The following is an 18,829-nucleotide window of genomic DNA, read 5'->3' on the forward strand; positions in this document are numbered from 1 at the left end:
GGTGGCGATATCTTAAGAGGAGTGTTATTTGAACAACCATTTGATTGACAATTTTGGTACAACCACAATTTACAAAGAAAAAGTTGATATTTGCACGAAAACCAAAACAATAGAGAGATGAATTAAAAAGTAATGTGGGTATGAGAAAGAAAGTTGTCACAGAAGTTGTCACAAAGTGGGATGTTCAAATATCATTTCTCATATCTTAATTAATGAAGTACACAATCAATGACCATTTTGGAATTTCGATGCAGACTATTGTGACTACTTGTTACACATTCACAGAACAAAATGACTATTACCTCTACAAAAATGAGTTTAATTGATGGACAAGGTAAAGTTATTTTACTCATAGATCTAATGATGTGTTGTCGCATCAATTAACGACATTAACGACAACACATCATTGAATATATGTGTTTTTTTATTGGTGGATTGAATATATGTCTAAAATAATTGTAAACCGACATTCATGCTTGTTGAAACACAATACACAAGATATAGAAGCATGTTTACTCAATAATGAAAAGGAACACAAGGTGATTTGGTAAGAATCTTTGAATTGATGCAAGAATTTTACTCTCTGCAACAAGATTCTAAGTCTGTAACAAGTTTTTACTCTGAGTTGAAGATTTTGTGGGAGGAGCTTGAAATCTACATGACTTAGGGATTCTTAAATACTTCTTAGGAATCTTAAATACTTCTTAGGATTAGAGGTAGCTCATTCTAAAGAAGGAATCTCTATTTCACAAAGAAAATAATGTTTGAATCTACTTGAATCTTCAGGTCTTCTAGGTGCCAAACCTGCTACTACTGTAACGCCCGTCGTAATTATTTAACTATTTTGATGAGTTTTAACATATATTTATATGATTTATATGTGTGATTTATATGATTTATGAATTTAAGTAGTTTACATGATTTATAGGTAAATTGTGTGATTTTCAAGATTGATGTGAAGTATGTGATTTTGTGACGTTATAATGTTGGTGTAACTTATTTTATTATTAAATAAAATAAGATATGAAAATAAAATAAAAATATTAGAATTTGGGCTGTGATGTGAAAAGAGCATTTTTAGAGGTGTAAAGAGAAATTAGAGTGAGGTTATAAATAGAAGGAGTTAGGTTGAGAAAAGTTTTTAGGCAGAACGTACGTTTTTTAGAGAAAAGGGAGAGACAGTCAGAAAGAGAGAAGAACAAGAGGAGGCTATCGATTTTCTTCAATTACCAGGTAAGGGTGAGACTATCTTGCACTAATATTAAGTCTGTAGATCATTAGATTGCATCTAACGTGTTTTAGGATGAGTTTTGTAAGATTATGAGAATTAGGGTTTGAGTGAGAATTGATGATTAGGTGATGAAAACCGTTGAATTGATGTATGGGGGGAGTTTCTATTTACCATAAGGGTTGTAGGAACATATGAGTAGTGAAGGGTTTTGTTTTCCATTATTTTTCATGACCTTTAACGAATTAATGTTAAACCCGTGCTTATGTTGTTGTGATTATGAGTATGTGAGTATTTGTAAATTCATGATTTAATTGTGTTAATGTTTGCTTTTATTGTTTATATTTGAAAAGCTATTCAATATTTATCATGCTTTCTTCTCGTTCCAAATCGTGAGTACTACTGTGTGGATATTCTTAATTAATTTTCATTGATATTGATTCTTCATTGTGGCATAACCAATTACTGTTGATGCGCCTACTTTGGTTTTATTAGTGGATTGTTATTATTTCCATGCATATCGTGTTTTATGTATATATATAAACTACTGCATTCTGACCATTATTTAATTTGCATGGGCATGGTTAATTCCTGGATTTTATAATTGTGATACTATACTTGCTATATTCCTTTTAAGGTAAAGTTGTTGCAATTCGTTTATATATATATGTATATGTGCCTTCGGTTTGAAAAAAAAATATAGCACTTCTTTTGTTTGTTTTCATGATATAATTGACGTGAACAGGGAACCTCTGTGATTACTAAATTTTCGATGGATCTAGTAAGTTTTGAAATTAAAATTGGTAATTTGATCCAAGACTTTTGTCTTCATTTGTCACTAATCATTCTGGTATGATCAATCTTTTGAAAATCAATGTAATATTTGATGAGAATTGATTTAAATGGATTATCAAGTTGAATTAATATTTTGAATTGATCTTTCTGCTTCTGCATTCACGTGTGTTAAAAAGAGAATTGCCTTGCAATTATTTTCACTTTAATTTTTATTGAGATTGTAGATTTAGTCTCTTCATACATGATAGACTTTTGATTTATTTGCAATGGCATATTTTATGATGAGTAATTTGACGATGTGTAATTGATGAGTTATTTAAAGAAGTGTAATTGATGAGTTATTTGACTAAGTGTAATTTGTGAATTATTTGATGATGTGAAATTGATTTGTTATTTGAGGATGTGTAAAAGATGTGTTATTTGAAGATGTGTGATTTAAAGATGGGTTATATAAAGATGTGATCTTGTTATTTATGCACTATATGTGTTAATTATAATGCTTATGATGATGTGATGTTTAAGATGTTGTTGATTATCATTTGATGCTGTATTTATATGCTGCATATACTGCTGAGTCTTATTTAAGATGTAAGTGTCGGTCTAAGTCAAGAAGTTATAAGAGATGTTCATGATGTTCACGTTGTGTCTAAGTTGTAGGAAGATTGAGTCCATTGCATACTCATTAAAGTTGGGGGCTTTAGGCCCGGCAGCCTTGTGCTCATTAAAGTTGGGGGCTTTAGGCCCGGCAGCCTTGTGCTCATTAAAGTTGGGGGCTTTAGGCCCGGCAGCCTTGTGCTCATTAAAGTTGGGGGCTTTAGGCCCGGCAGCCTTTGTGCTCATTAAAGTTGGGGGCTTTAGGCCCGGCAGCCTTTGTGCTCACACATTGAAGAGCCTATTATGCTCATTTATGTTGTTGATTGGTACCACATGCATTTGCATATCAAGATGATTTAAGATGATTTTAAGAAGTTGAAGTTGCATAGTCGAGTAGAGTTGTTAAGAGGTTAAGATGTCGAATTGTTAAGAGGTTAAGATGTCAAGTTGTCAAGAGGTTAAGATGTCAAGTTGTTAAGATTGATTTATAAGTTGAATACGAAGTTGATGTTGATGATTGATTATGAAGCTGACCATGAATTGATTATGAAGTTGTTATGATAATGCTATGTTTGATAATGCTATGATGTTTATGATTAATATTTGACGATATGTGATGATGTTTGTGATTAATATATGTGATGATGTTTATGATTAGTAACTGATGTTATATGATGATGTTTATGTCTATGATTAAGATGATATAAGATGAAGTATATGACTAATGTAGGAGATTAATGATGCTAGTTAATGAAGTTTAAGATATGTTAATGATATTTAAGTTGTTAAATGTAATTTATGATTTATAAGCTTAATATTATTTTCTGAGAAATCTCACCCCTTCTGCTTGAAAATGTTGCTCTTCGTATGAGTAACTTGCAGGTAATCAAGATTAGCTGCGGTCGTGGGTGACTATCTCTCACTGTGTCCTTAGGTGCTCTGATACGTAACGGGATGGGGATTTTGATACTATTTTCTGTTCCTTTACGTATTGTTTTTATGAGTATTATAATGAAGTTGTCGGATTGAACAAATCATGATGTTTAGACTATCTATGAGACTATAGTGATGAGGCCTTGGTGCCAAAGACTATTTTTATGATGTTGAACTAATTCCGCTGCAAAGGTTATAAATACTTATGTTGAATGATTTTTTTAAGGATAAATTATTATTTATTCCATTTATGATTTTTAAGAAAAGAATGTGACATTCCGTTTTATGTTGAAAAACTCTGATTTATTTATGAAATTTTTATGTTGGGAAAACGGGGTGTTACAACTACACTTCTAGATACTTCACTCAAATTGCACCAAGACACTAACAAACCTTTTTACAGATGTGGCTTGTCACATGAGACTCATTGGAAGATTATTGTATCTAAATACTGCAAGACCTATATTTCTCTAGCTACTCAATAATTAAGTCAGTTTTTGAATGCTCCTATTGTCACTCATTATAAAGAAGCATGCATAATTCTAAGGTATCTCAAAAATGATGATGGACTTGGTCTTTTGTTTCCTAGAAAATCAGAAGTACAAGTTGTAGGTTATGTGGATGCATACTGAGCAGGGTGTATAGATTCTAGAAGACCAACCACCAAGGACGGATCCAGAAATTTTAAGCAGTGCAGGCCACACACACCATTATAGAAAAGCAACTCCATAGGTAATTAACACTTAACTTTTTTTTTCTTCATGAAAAAACACTTAACTACTTTTTGGTCGGATTTTTTTCTTGATAAATTTATCCATAACAACTCATTTTTTTTCAAACTTAAATTTTAATTCAAATCTACACTAAGTATAAAGGATTTGAAAACTATCTATTTTAGTTAAACTTTTCTTGTTAAAATTCTTTTCAAATCTAGATAATATAGATACAATAAAACATAATCAAACTATTTAAAGTTTAACACTAAATCTCTATCTTTTGTCATATTAAAGGCTAATATATATAATACTATTCTAAATTAAGTCTCATTAATTTCTATTTCATGAGTGCCTCTCCTCAATATTCGTTCTTGAGCCTATCAAATTAATAATTGGATACAATTGTTTTATGTTGAACAAAAGAATACAAATATTTTATATTGTGGACATTTCTAGTGTATTTGGCAGTATTTTAAAACCACTACCAGATAAACACTACCACACATATAGTATTTGAAAATATGAAAATTTTAACAAAGTGAGGGCCAAGGCCCACATAGTTCAACAAGTGGGTCCGTCCCTGCCAACCACCGACTTTTGTTTCTTTCTATGTTCTTCACTCATATCTTAGAAAACTAAGAAACAACCAGCAATCTCAAGATCTTCTTCAGAGGCCGAGTATAGAGCGTTGTCCACTGCAACCTATGAGCTTCAATGGGTACTATATCTGCTAAAGGACTTCAATATTCAATGTGTCAGACAACCTGTTCTCTATTGTGATAGTTATAGTGTTATTCACATAGCATCCAATCCAGTTTTTCATGAGAGAACAAAACACCTTGAGTTAGATTGCCATTTGGTCAGAGAAAAGCTAAAAAAAAGGTATACTCATGCTTATACCTGCTTCAACTAATGAGCAACCAGCAGATTTCTTAACAAAGGCTCTACCCCCCTCCTAAATTTAATTTATTCATTTGCAAGTTAGGAATGATCAATATCTATCATGCTCCAACTTGTGGGAGGCTGTTGAAACAAAATACACAAGATATAGAAGCATGTCTACTCAGTAATGAAGAAAAGGAACACAATAGAAGTTAGTAACTTGTAACACAAGCTATTAGGATCTAGTTAGTTTTAGAGTTAGTTACTTGTTGTAACTAACTTGCTGAACTATCAATTAATTTGCTATCATCTAGTGTGGCATAAAACACACTAGCTTATCATGGTCTTCCAATAACAACCTATGAATGCTTATAGTTGCTTTCTATCCCAAGTTAATGAGAATTCATTCACATTTTTCTCAATTTTTCTTGTTCTTTCTATCAATATTTCACCTTCTCAACAATGCTAAATAAAATATTTACAAAAAGTGACAATTTTTTTATTTTAAAAGTGGCGTAGTGACTCGGACTCATACATTTAAATGTAAAGAAATGGAGAGTCTGAGGTTCGAATTACAACCTCTACATAAATTGTGCTTACAACTATCAACTAAGATGTGCTTATAGGACATCGATAACAAAATAATATGAGCAGAGTTATTTGTATTGAGTTATCATCAATCAAGATCATTTGAGTTGCAATCAAACAAAATAATTCATTTATTCTCTAGTATTTTGATTCCTTCTTTTGTTCAATAGAGAATTTTGACCTCCTCGTTTCTAGTTTCAGTTCCCTCCAAAATTTGTAGGAAAAAGAGGATGATGTGGAGATGGCATGACATACATTAGAATGTGTATGTGAATGTCATATAATTATTTCTTACTTTTAGATACCTCAAATTTATTTTATTTTATTAATTTTAAAATGTCGGAAATATCATACAATCATTGATTTGATGTTAATTTAGATAATTTTTAAAATTTTGGAAATTTCTAAGGTATTTTATTCAATTAAATATTAGAAAATTTTAAATGACATATAAAAGTTAGAAATTTGATATTTCTTTCATACTTTATAAAATGTGAATTTTCTAAATTTATGAAGTTTTTATGTCATTTGCAACTTTGTGATTGAAGCTTAAGTCCCTGGATCAATCAACTGAAACTCAATTAATATAGTGTTTCTATTAAATATTTGTTATTTTATATGTGAAACACTGTTCAATAATTTTTTTGTCAAAAACATAATTATATTGAATAGTGTTTCTCATATAAACTAACAAATATTTAATAGAAACACTATATTAATTGATATGTTGTAAATATTTATGAGTTTTATATTTTTTATCATATCAACTTTCTCATATTAATATACTTATTTTACGCATCTCATGAAAATTTGTTTGTTATCTTGACCAAAAAAAAAATTGTTTTTTTATATATAAGCAAATAAAATCTACAATGAACGTGGTGCAAATATTTAACGGATTTTTTCATATATTTTTTTAACAGAAACATTACGTTAACGCTATAGGTTTTATTTACTATCTTTAAACATTTCATAATATTGTCTCTGTGAGCTTAACTCAGTTGGTAAGGACAATGCATAATGTATGCAAGGTCTGGGGCTCAAACCCCGGACACCACAAAAAAAAAATTCATAAATTCATAATATTTCCTAAAAAAAACATTTCATAATATTTTTTTTGAAAGGTAAACATTTCATAATATTCTCCAACATTTCATAATAATCTTTTACTAGTTGTTTTATAAAAAAAATTACACAATATCGAACGTTCTACATTTCTTTTATTATTTTATTTTTACTATAGTTTAATTTTACAAAATCTCTCCAGGGGTGCCCACTGCCCATACATACCCATCTTTTTTCTGGGGTTTTTTGAATTCATAATTCATAATATTTCCTATCATAATCAATAGTATATATATAAAGTAAGGTTTTTTATGTCACGTGTCACTTCCACGTTTATTCTCAATATTTTTATTATTTTTTATATTTTATTTGACATAAATATTTCAACAAACTTTTAATCTTATCCAATAAATATTTTATTTAATTTTATATTTAATTTCTAATATTTTATGTAGGCAAAATATCTCAACAAACTATATATAATACTTTCAATATTATCCATTAAATCGTCCTTTTTTCTTCTTCTTTTTTTTAGGAAAAGAAGTTTCAATTAGTTATTATATAATCTTTTAGCACCATATTATTCAATTAGTTTTTTCATTGAGGAAAAAAAGACTTCGGTTTGTTTTTTTTTTTTTAACTATAAATAAATGAGATTTTGTTAATCCCCAAAATCACATATTTTGAGCAGAAACCGAAACTCAAACCTTCTTTTAATCTAAGCTTTTTTTTCTTCATGTTTGACAAACACCTATACTATCGTTTCTTCTACTTATGCTTAGATTTTTATTTTTATATATATATTATAAGATGAAACTAACATTTACGAGTAAGTTTACTGATTGTTTTTTTCTTTCTTTCAGGTCCTTGAACTATTGTTTTTGGTATCCATTACAAACACATACGAGTTTCAGGTCCTTGAACTAACACCTATACTATTGTTTCTGTTTTAGGTCCTTGAACTAACACATATACTATTGTTTTTTTTTCTTTTTCCGATTCAACAGTACCGCTCTTCTCTCCATTCTTATTCATAATTCATAATTGAGTTTGTGGCATCCATTCCTATTTTGTATTATTATTATTATTATTATTATTATTATTATTATTATTATTATTATTATTATTATTATTATTATTATTATTATTATTATTATTATTATTATTATATTATTATTATTATTTTATTATTATTTCACCAGTTCTGTAGTTTAGCAATAGGTATTTTTGCTTATGTTGATCTTTTATGTTGTTTTGTGCGTGAACCCAGTATAGCGGACATTCATAATTGGTACGTGCCGTTATAGCAATAGGTATTGACATCCATTCATAATTGGTGTATGCCAATATAGCGGACACCGTGAACCCAATAGTGTATAGGAACACACAGTCGTTTCTAAATAACAAACCAATCACAGTCGTTTGTATATCTAAATAATTATCAATATCAATCAATCAATCAATCAATCAATCAATATCAATAGTATATATATAAAGTAAGGTTTTTTATGTCACGTGTCACTTCCATGTTTTTTCTCAATATTTTTATTATTTTTATATTTTATTTGACATAAATATCTCAACAAACTTTTGATCTTATCCACTAAATATTTTATTTAATTTTATATTTAATTTCTAATATTTTATGTAGCCAAAATATCTCAACAAACTATATATAATAAATATTATCCATTAAATCTTCCTTTTTTTCTTCTTCTTTTATTTAGGAAAAGAAGTTTCAATTAGTTATTATATAATCTTTTAGCACCATATTATTCAATTAGTTTTTTCATTGAGGAGAAAAAGGTTTCGGTTTGTTTTTTTTTAACTATAAATAAATGAGATTTTGTTAATCACCAAAATCACATATTTTGAGCAGAAACCGAAACTCAAACCTTCTTTGTTTCATATACTATTATCTCACACTGGGTCTATTTGATGCAATAGAAATACCTTCCTATGAGTTTTTGACAGTTGTTCATGTGCACGTTTACTTTCATATTAACTTTTATATTTTTATTTACTAAACTCATTTCTCTATCTAGCATAGACATCTCAAGTTCTCAACAAATAATCCACATCAACTTTGATTTTATCGTCCAAATATTTTATTTGTTTTTTTTTATTTTCTAATTTTATTTTAACATCATTTATTTCGTTAAATTCTTATATTTCTATGGAACAACCACCTATATTTTCTCTATAAATATCTAACCGCTTATATTTTTTCCATGGAAACTAACCAATTATATTATTCTCACACTTTTTATGTGTTTTATTCGTGATGTGTTATATATTATTATTTTATCCATAAACAAAATACTGTTTTTTTTATCTTGCTTTCTTTTACCCCAACACTCTTTGTCATTCTATTTATTAGGGATTTTTCTTACTTTATAGTATTTATCTTTGACTATTTTCCTTTCAGTATAAATATTCTTATGCTATTTTTTTCATCTTATTATTCTTTATTTGTTGTATGGGTGTTTCTTTTTTCTTCTGAGAATAAAGAGTGAAAGATACTCATTTATTTTTTAGTACGTTTTCATTTTGTTTTATTATGCTTTGTGGTATATAAGCAAAAAAGATACAATGTTGAACATTTTCATTTGTCAAACAACAACTGAAAAAGCTAAATTTATCAATGTTTCTTTCATTTGTTCTTCTTAGATGTTTATTTTCTTATATTTTTTGAAGGATATTTTCTTATATATTAACAAAATTTTGTTGCAGTTATTTAGAAAATAAAATAAATCTTTATCATTTTTGAATCAATTATCATAAGGTTTGTATTATTTTTGGACTCGGAACAATTTTTTTCTCTTTATACTTTGAGATTATTTTTTTTAATGGAAGTGTTAGTTTATTATTATTTTTTAATATAATTATTATTATGATTATTTTATTGTTGTTGTTACTATACTTTTATCGGAGATGATAATGGATGTCCACGGGTATACGTAGTAGTTATCTCTTTTTATTTGATAAAAATGATATTTATGTTATTTTCATATTTGCATGAATATCAGCCAAGCGAGTATTAGTGGATATTAAGATATTTACAAATATTTGAAAATATCAACATATAAAACAATTTTTTTATACAAAAAAATGCATTATTAAAAAATAATTGAAATTATGTATAATTTATTCGTATTTTTTTTTAATAAGTGTGATTCTAATGATCATTTTACAACCGTTTCATGTGAGATTTGGACAACATCTCTTGAAGTTACAAAGTCAGACTTTTACCACTGAATTGACACATTTTAGACTTATTCATTCTATTTTTTAAGACAAAAATATTATACCACACACTTTCACTTGACAAGAAATTAATAATCAAACAAAAATCATTAATTAGACAATACAATTATATTTTATTTCATGACAAGAAGATTTTTATTCAAGTAATATGACAATTGTATAATTTTACTAATATAATAATGGGTACAGATTTTTGCAAGTCCGGATACTTAAAAAATGTTTATTTTATTATATATATATATGTTAATAATTTTATTAAATCCAGTTAATTATATTTGTCTGTGCATCTATAAATTTACGAGTATACAAAATTATATGCCTAACCCGTGCAAGGCCGGGTAAATATTTTATTAAATCCAGTTAATTATATTTGTCTGTGCATCTATAAATTTACGAGTATACAAAATTATATGCTTAACCCGTGTAACGCCGGGTAAATATACTAGTATTTCCTAAAAAAAACATTTCATAATATTTTTTTTGAAAGGTAAACATTTCATAATATTATCCAACATTTCATAATAATCTTTTACTAGTTGTTTTATATAAAAAATTACACAATATCGAACGTTCTACATTTCTTTTATTATTTTATTTTTACTATAGTTTAATTTTACAAAATCTCTCCAGGGGTGCCCACTGCCCATACAGACCCATCTTTTTTCTGGGGTTTTTTGAATATCGTAGAAGAATTTACAAAAGAATATGCAGATAAATTTTCATCAAAAAGGAATATGCAGATAAATTTTCATCAAAAGGCGTGGACGGCAGGATTCGAACCTGCGCGGGTAAAACCCACATGATTTCTAGTCATGCCCGATAACCACTCCGGCACGTCCACATTTGTTGTAACATTTTATTTTATTATTATTATTATGTTTCGTTTATTCTAATTTTTTGTACTGAGAAAATTGTTTTAAAAAAAAAACTGCTGCTTTCAACTTCGCATCCAGCCATCTCCCACTTTTAGTTGGCATATCTTCACTTATGATTACAATAAAAAAACTAATCAAACTAGTCCTGGATTATTTTCATTTTCCTTAACTCGTTTTAAGCATGTATAAATTTAAACATTTTCACTTTGTTGTTAAAATGTATAAATGTAAAACAAAACAAGGCAAGAGTATGACGTTTTTTGTTTCATTTTTATTTGATATTACAATAGTTGTTAAGGGTTAGACCAAATGGTTTGCACTGGATTGACTGGTAGTTGGATGTTGATAACAACATTCATAGCATAGGACATCAATCTCTTTCAATCTTTCTCAAATACCATTCTCTAATTACCACATCTTTCATTCTAATGGATCATTTCTATGAGAATCTAATGAACTCCAACCACATTGTTATTTTCCATATATAGCTTGAATTCAAACATGTCTACACCTTAACCCACATGGGTGATGGACCATCAAGATGCATGTAACAAACAATAATTCATGCATTACTTATCCTCAAGTAGTATAATGTTTTCTTCTATCTTTGATCACATATTGCTTTGGATTAACTCCCTTGAACTTTAGATTGCCAAGTTTAGTAATTAGTAAACATGCCTTTAAACTAAAAATGATGAATCATTTGATTAAAACTTGTTTTAACTAATCATACAAAAGACCTTAAGTAGCTTAAGGCAATAAAACTTGGGTCATGCTAACTCAGACACTAGTTAAGGAAGCCAAAACAAAAAAGTTTTAATTTAAAAATAACACTTTTTAAACTTTCGAGGAGTTGACTTCACAACTTCCAATACAATTCTACTATATTTATTTCCTTAACTAGTATTCCGGGGACACCGGTTAGCATTTCTCATAAAACTTTCACTTCATTGCTAAATGCACTCTTCAATCTTTGCACACTATAATAACTTGATAAACCCAATGCTTGTACAATACTCAAAATAGTACACATACTTTCCTGTGTTACGTTTTTAAAGTGACTTTCACTTATCACAATGTTTGTACACCATAATAACTTGATTAATTTTTCACCTTTAATCTATGAGTTATCATCAAATAATATCTTATTGAGTTTGCAAATATCTTTCACCTATCTATTTAGTTCTAACACAAATATCTTGTTGAGTTTAAACGTTTATAAGTATGAAAAATACTAAATTGTTTTGATTTTATTTCTCTCCATTTAAGAATTTAAAAATGTGAACAAAACAAGTCAAAAGTAGTTCTTATTTCATTTTTTATATTTATTATTTTGGATTGCATGAGAAAAAATGTTAAGGTAGTTAGACCAAGTACTTTGCACTCCAATTGCATTGACTGGTAGTTGGGTATGGATAATATTAGCAAGTTACACTTTTGGGAAAAGAAAAATTAAGGAACACAATCACCACACTAGAATATAATTGTTGTCTAATATGAGAACTAGAGAATAATACTCCTCAAAGTTATTTATAAGAGATATTTAGGTAACAAAAGTTTGATGTATCTAGTTCAAAATTTAGACCAATTACATTAATTTTTGATGATCAAAATGTCTCTTATAAATAGGACACGAGAGAATACCACATGAAGATTTTACAACAAGTAATCTTCTCTCAAACATTTTACTGCTCCCATTATACCCGAACACTATCTCACAATACTCTAAGACAGGAGTATAAAAGAAAAGAAGAAAGTTGGGTTACAAACTTTTCTTTTGGGTGTAAACGGGTATCCTCCGCGCGAAATTGCGGAGACTAATTCCTCGAGCCTTGTGAGACCCAAATAGGCGGTAAACTCTCCCTCAAGGATGGATTCAAACCCAGGACATTAGTTAAGCTAGAAGAGAACCGTGTCATCTAGTCTAAGCACTCTTGGGTAAGTCGGATACAAAGTTAATTAAAGTGTTTTCGACTAGCACAACATGTAGTGAATAACTAGAGTCAATGTATATAGTCTCAACCTCCTCTTTCTTTACCATACCGGACAATGTGGGACTTGTTCCAAGATATATCACCTCACAAGAATATTAAGGTTGTTAGACTAAGTTCTTTGCAATGCATTTGCATTGACTGGTAGTTGGCTATGGATAACATTCTCGCAGGTTGCAGTTACACCACATCTCTTTCGGTCTTTCTCAAATGCCATTCTCTTAACCACATCTTTCAAGCTAGTGGATTATCCTTTGAGAAGTTTGCAGCCACAATGTTTTTTCTGATGGCTCGTTTTTCAGTGTGGATAACTAGAATTAATGAATATCAGTTCAAACATATCTACCTTAACCCACTTGGATGATCGACAAAGACTTAACAACAAGATGTGAGAGCAACTCATGCATCAGCATTGAATATGGCTCACAGTTTACTGATAAGTGGACATGTTGCTCGAGTGGACGCGTAGTATTTGAACACAAATTGTTCTCCGTAACCATATAAGCTTGAATGATAGAAAGATATTATAACCGCTCTGCAGTAGAAGACCTAAGCATGATTGGCCGAACTTTGTGATCAATTAGTTGCCAACATTGTGTTGGTATGAGTAGTATTGGACTTGGATAACTTGCGTAGGGTCTTAATTATAAGTTCAAGCTCTGTGAACGAAAAAAACGTGGTTGGGAGGAAAAACTCCAAGAAAAGCGGCCGGTCAGATTCCCCAACAGAGATTAGTCATCCACAAAGTTGGCGAATACTTTACACCAATAACATAGTTAACAAAACAAAAATCCATGCATTTATCCAATCCACAAGAAATAGTATATTGTTTCTTGTATCTTATACCACATAACACTGTTATGGCCTTGGATTAACTTCCTTGAACTTTTACAATCAATAAGTATAGAATAAAAATTTCTAGCAAGCACACAGATTAATAAGAGATGAGAAAAGGAAGGAATGGATTAGAAGATTGAAAACATATTTCATAGGCCTCTGTAGAGATTTAATGTTTGTTTTCTTGAATTATGGCAATAATGACGGTGCTTTCATGCTATACACAAGAAGTATTATGAACTGATATTTTATTTATCTATACATTATCTCTGTTTTTGTTTTGTTGATGATATTTGATCCCATTAGACTAATGATAATATGCCATTTTTTTTTTTCATCTTAGAGGTAGTCAGCATTATATACCAATACAAAAGACATTTGAGAGCTTACTCGAGTTTATTTTTTGACAAACAATTGTGTAAATAGATTTCGAACACGCATATGGAAACACAAATAACCTTTTAATTTAAGTACTTATGACATAATCATTGACATAATAAGCACTTATTGAATATGTATTTCATTAGGCTCTTCACTCAAAATATCTATACAATATACATTCATATTTTGCATTTTCATCTTAAATTTTGGTGGGGTAGCATCTATTGTAAGCAAGAGGATAGAGCATAAGAGGATAGTATAACAGTTATAGGTAGAGAGTGACTATCACATGATAATGTTTTTGGATTTGAATCTCTTATCCTCACACATACATGATAGTTTTGGGATATTATGATTCCTTCCTCACTCATCAACTTACTATATATATCTTGGTTTACAAGTCTAATAGCATAGACTAAAACCATTTGAGAGAAAAAAGATCTAAGTTCTCAATATGAAAATGCAGAAAGCTTGGTTCTATGAGGAGTATGGTCCTAAGGAAGTCCTTAAGCTAGGAGACTTTCCTATTCCATGTCCTCTGCATAACCAACTACTTGTCCAAGTTCATGCTGCTGCTTTGAATCCTATCGATTCAAAGAGGCGTATGCGTCCTATTTTTCCATCTGAGTTTCCTGTGAGTGCTTGAAACTCTAAATTTATTCACTGCTCAAATTATTTATTACTAAAGCTCAAATTATATTAAATCACACAAATTTGGTTAGCCATTTTATAAGTTTCGAAAGATATAATGAACAAACATTTTTTTAAAGGACCATGGAACTAGTGCATATTATAGGTTACTGTCAATCATGTGACAGTCAATGGAAATGTGAAGTTATGGATACAAATTATATCTTTGATGCACTTTTACAGATTAAAGTATATTTCTTGAAAGTGTTAGTAATCAATGAATAGTATACTACAAGAAAAAGCTAGGAATTCTTCATTTCAAGATTCCTAGCAAGTTGCTTGTTGCATAAGTAACCTTTTTAAGAAAAGTATTGTCGTGCTTCTCTAGTAACTTTCTGTGAAACACAGGCATGCGCCCGATACTGGACATGCCTTCAATCAAGTGTCAGTACTACACTGGTAACTTTCATAACAGAAGCTGTCACAGACACGCAATCAGAAGTGTCGGTGCCACAGTGGTAACTTTTGTATTCATGTTTTAATAATACCATGGATATTTATATGCAGGTCGTTCCTGGATGTGACATGGCTGGTGTGGTGATAGGAAAAGGAATTAATGTGAAAAAATTTGACATAGGTGATGAAGTCTATGGAAACATACAAGATTTCAACAGTATGGAAAAACCAAAGCAGCTTGGAACTTTGGCACAATTCATTGTTGTGGAAGAGAAGTTAGTTGCAAGAAAACCAAAATGTCTTTCATTTGAAGCAGAAGGATTCAAAACAGGAGATTTTAAGAAGGGTGAGACAATGTTTGTGGTTGGTGGAGCAGGTGGTGTTGGCACTTTGGTCCTTCAATTGGCCAAACTTATGTTTGGAGCTTCCTATGTTGTCTCTTCATGTAGCACTCCAAAATTGAAATTTGTGAAGCAGTTTGGTGCTGATAAAGTGGTTGACTATACTAAGACTAAATATGAAGACATTGAGGAGAAATTTGACTTTCTTTACGATACAGTTGGTAAAGTTTCTCTCCTCGATCGAATCCATTATTAATTTAATTAGTTACACTACCAACTTTTTATAATACATTCGAAAAGTGGCGATGATCTTATAAAAAATTTCAGGTGATTGCAAGAAATCATTTGTGGTAGCAAAGAAAGATGGAGCAATAGTTGACATAACATGGCCAGCATCACATCCAAGAGCAGTTTATTCATGTTTGACAGTTAGTGGTGAAATATTGGAAAAGCTGAGACCATATTTGGAAAGAGGAGAGTTGAAAGCTGTGATTGATCCAAAAGGTGAATATGATTTTGAGAATGTGATTGATGCATTTGGTTATATTGAAACTGGAAGAGCTTGGGGAAAAGTTGTTGTCACATGCTTCCCTCCTATTCATCATCATCACTCTACCATTTTATCTGAGATTGATACCAATATACCACAAGTCAATGGTTTTGCAAAAGATCTTTGCCTCAAGTAGTTACTATATTAATCACTAGCTGGTGACAATTTAATGTTGGTTTTTTTTTTTTGAAGGAATTTTAATGTTGGTTATGAGGCTTATATGTTGTCATAAATAAATTGTCTGAAATTTGTAAGTAATGTAATTTACCTTAAGGTGTGAAAATAATGTAATTTGTGTTATTGAAGCTAGTTACAGAAATGTATGTAGTGTTATTGAAGCTAGTTACAGAAATGTATGTAATTTGAGTATTAGTCTGTTTTATATAATAAAATATATATAATATTTTCTATTTGTGTGTAATTTATGTTATTATATGGTATGAGAGCAAATTTTTCTACTTATATTCCTAATGACTCATAAATTCTGTTTTTTGGATTTGAACATATAGTATTTGTTTGAATTATCACTTTGAAACCGGTCATATTCATAACGATTTTTTTTGTCTAACGGTCTATAGGATAAAAATTTACTTAATGAATAAGTGGAAAATTTGAGATTCGAACTCCAACCTCTGCTTAATGCAATGTCCTCTGATTATATGGACAAAATTAATTAGCCTATCATTCATAAAGAAATAATGGGCATATGCTCCACCAGGGAACCTTTGGCCTTGACAAAACTCTCTGATTCAAGTTCTGTATTGAAGGAACGAACGATGACAAAAAACTTTTTAAACATCTTTAATTTATGATTTTTCTGCATATCATTTATGTTGTGCCCATCTTTAAAGAACATTGTGCTCTACTAGGAAATATAATTCACGAACCCAACCCAATTTTTGTTATGCGACCAACTTTTTTTCAAAGAAAAATGTGAAATACAAAAATGAAAATGGCTTCGCCCAGGCTCGAAAATTCACGAACCCAACCCAATTTTTGTTATGCGACCAAACTTTTTTTCAAAGAAAAATGCGAAATACAAAAATGAAAATGGCTTCGCCCAGGCTCGAACTGGGGACCTTCAGCGTGTTAGACTGACGTGATAACCAACTACACCACGAAACCAATTGCAAATTAATTCCCCCAAAGCTGCACCATTGTTTTTTGGTTTATGTGGCCTAAGTCATTTTGCTATGCTGTTTGAGGATAGTGCCTTGATCTCATGTTAAGTTCAAAGGAGCTAACTCCTCTAGTTTTAATCATTTGTTGGGAAAATGTTCAATTTCAAGTAGTGTTATTGAAAAGACACATCAAGGGGTTTTCTTATATTGTTACTAATTTAAAGACTGATGTTATTGGTGAGTATTGTTTGTAGTATGAAACTACATCTATGTAACCTGAGTAGGCAATGTATTTAATATGTCTATTTTGTGTAAATGTTCCTGAAAAAATATAGCGGTGAAAGTGTTTTAACTCTGACTTCTTAGTAGATTAGAACCTGAACCATGTAGATGCCAAAGAACAGACGGTAAGAAGTGGCGATGCAAGAGCATATGCATAGAGGTGATAAAAGGCGTTTTACAAACCTCGAATGTCCTCCACCTGCCACCTCTGTTATTACTGCAACTACTGATATTTGTTCAGCTGTTACCATTCCGTTGCCCTACCCTTCGGCCCCAACCGATGTTCAGAAAGCGAATTGTTGGCCTCCGAGCACAAAGCTTTCAACGTCGATTCCAGATGGTGAACTATAATGTATGTTCATGAAGAGTATATTAATCAATTTTCTAAGTTAGATTTTAGGTTTTTTTATAATGTGAAAACCAACCAATGTGCACAGATTTTGGTCCATCAGAAGAAAAATGAAAAAAATAGCAAAATGGCTTCGCCCAGGCTTGAACTGGGGACCTTCAGTGTGTTAGACTGACGTGATAACCAACTACACCACGAAACCATTTGCGATAGGTTTCTCATTCCATTATATTTATCTTTCAAAATTTGGCCTAAATAGAGTTCCTTGTTACTGCATCATATTTAATTTTTATTTCTATTCAGGAATTTTTTATTTCTATATATGATATTTCTATTTAGGAATTATACAGGGACATAATATTACAGACAATTAGAAGTTTTATCATTATTTAACAGTTTGATAAATATCATATTTCAGCTTTGGAATGTTACCACTCAGTGGCGGAGCCTTATATGGGCTGAGGTGGGCCACGACCCACCCCTCAAAAAAAAAATCTATAGGGAAATTACAAAAATACCCTCAGATTATATTATTATTCCCAAGTGGCCCACCCAGCATTCCCAGCCTTTTCCCCTTCCTCTGTTACGTTAGACACAACTTCTTCTCTCTCTTTGAAAACTCGACCTAGCTACAAATCCATAACCTTCAACCCAAATCACAGTGTCACCGCCGATTCTCATCGATTTCCGGCCGTGCGACCGCCAGCGCCGACCATTCACTCCGGCACTCCCTTCTCTCTCTCTCTCATTCAGAGAATATCAAATTAAAACCCTTTTTCTTTTTCACTCTCTGTTTTTCCAATCCAAATAGAAAGGTAATTTCTTGACTATTGTTGATTTTCTTTTTGATATTAGAATTTTTTTTTGGTTACTTTTGATTTTAGAATTTAAAGGTGTTTGTTTGTTGTTGTTTGCTACTAAGATTGGTTGTTGTTCGATATTGTTGAT

General features: G+C 30.4%; 1 protein-coding gene and 3 non-coding genes across 4 annotated transcripts; 1 reads left to right on the forward strand and 3 right to left on the reverse strand.

Annotated features, from left to right (window-relative positions):
- Nucleotides 1-10,827: 10,827 nt before the first annotated feature.
- On the reverse strand, nt 10,828-10,909 carry TRNAS-AGA (transfer RNA serine (anticodon AGA)). The gene has a single exon. It is a non-coding gene; the product is annotated as a tRNA-Ser (tRNA).
- A 3,653-nt stretch (nt 10,910-14,562) lies between these two features.
- On the forward strand, nt 14,563-16,547 carry LOC146898077 (2-methylene-furan-3-one reductase-like). Its single transcript, XM_085735852.1, has 3 exons — nt 14,563-14,786; nt 15,350-15,800; nt 15,907-16,547. The coding sequence occupies exons 1-3, from the start codon at nt 14,607-14,609 to the stop codon at nt 16,263-16,265; spliced, it is 990 nt and encodes a 329-aa protein (XP_085591978.1). The 5' UTR covers nt 14,563-14,606; the 3' UTR covers nt 16,266-16,547.
- A 633-nt stretch (nt 16,548-17,180) lies between these two features.
- Nucleotides 17,181-17,254, reverse strand: TRNAV-AAC (transfer RNA valine (anticodon AAC)). The gene has a single exon. It is a non-coding gene; the product is annotated as a tRNA-Val (tRNA).
- A 755-nt stretch (nt 17,255-18,009) lies between these two features.
- Nucleotides 18,010-18,083, reverse strand: TRNAV-AAC (transfer RNA valine (anticodon AAC)). Its single transcript has one exon. It is a non-coding gene; the product is annotated as a tRNA-Val (tRNA).
- Between the last annotated feature and the right edge of the window lie 746 nt (nt 18,084-18,829).

The sequence above is a fragment of the Medicago sativa genome, chromosome 8 (assembly GCF_051527215.1).
Source record: "Medicago sativa cultivar Bolivia chromosome 8, Bolivia_mono, whole genome shotgun sequence".
NCBI lineage: Eukaryota > Viridiplantae > Streptophyta > Magnoliopsida > Fabales > Fabaceae > Medicago > Medicago sativa.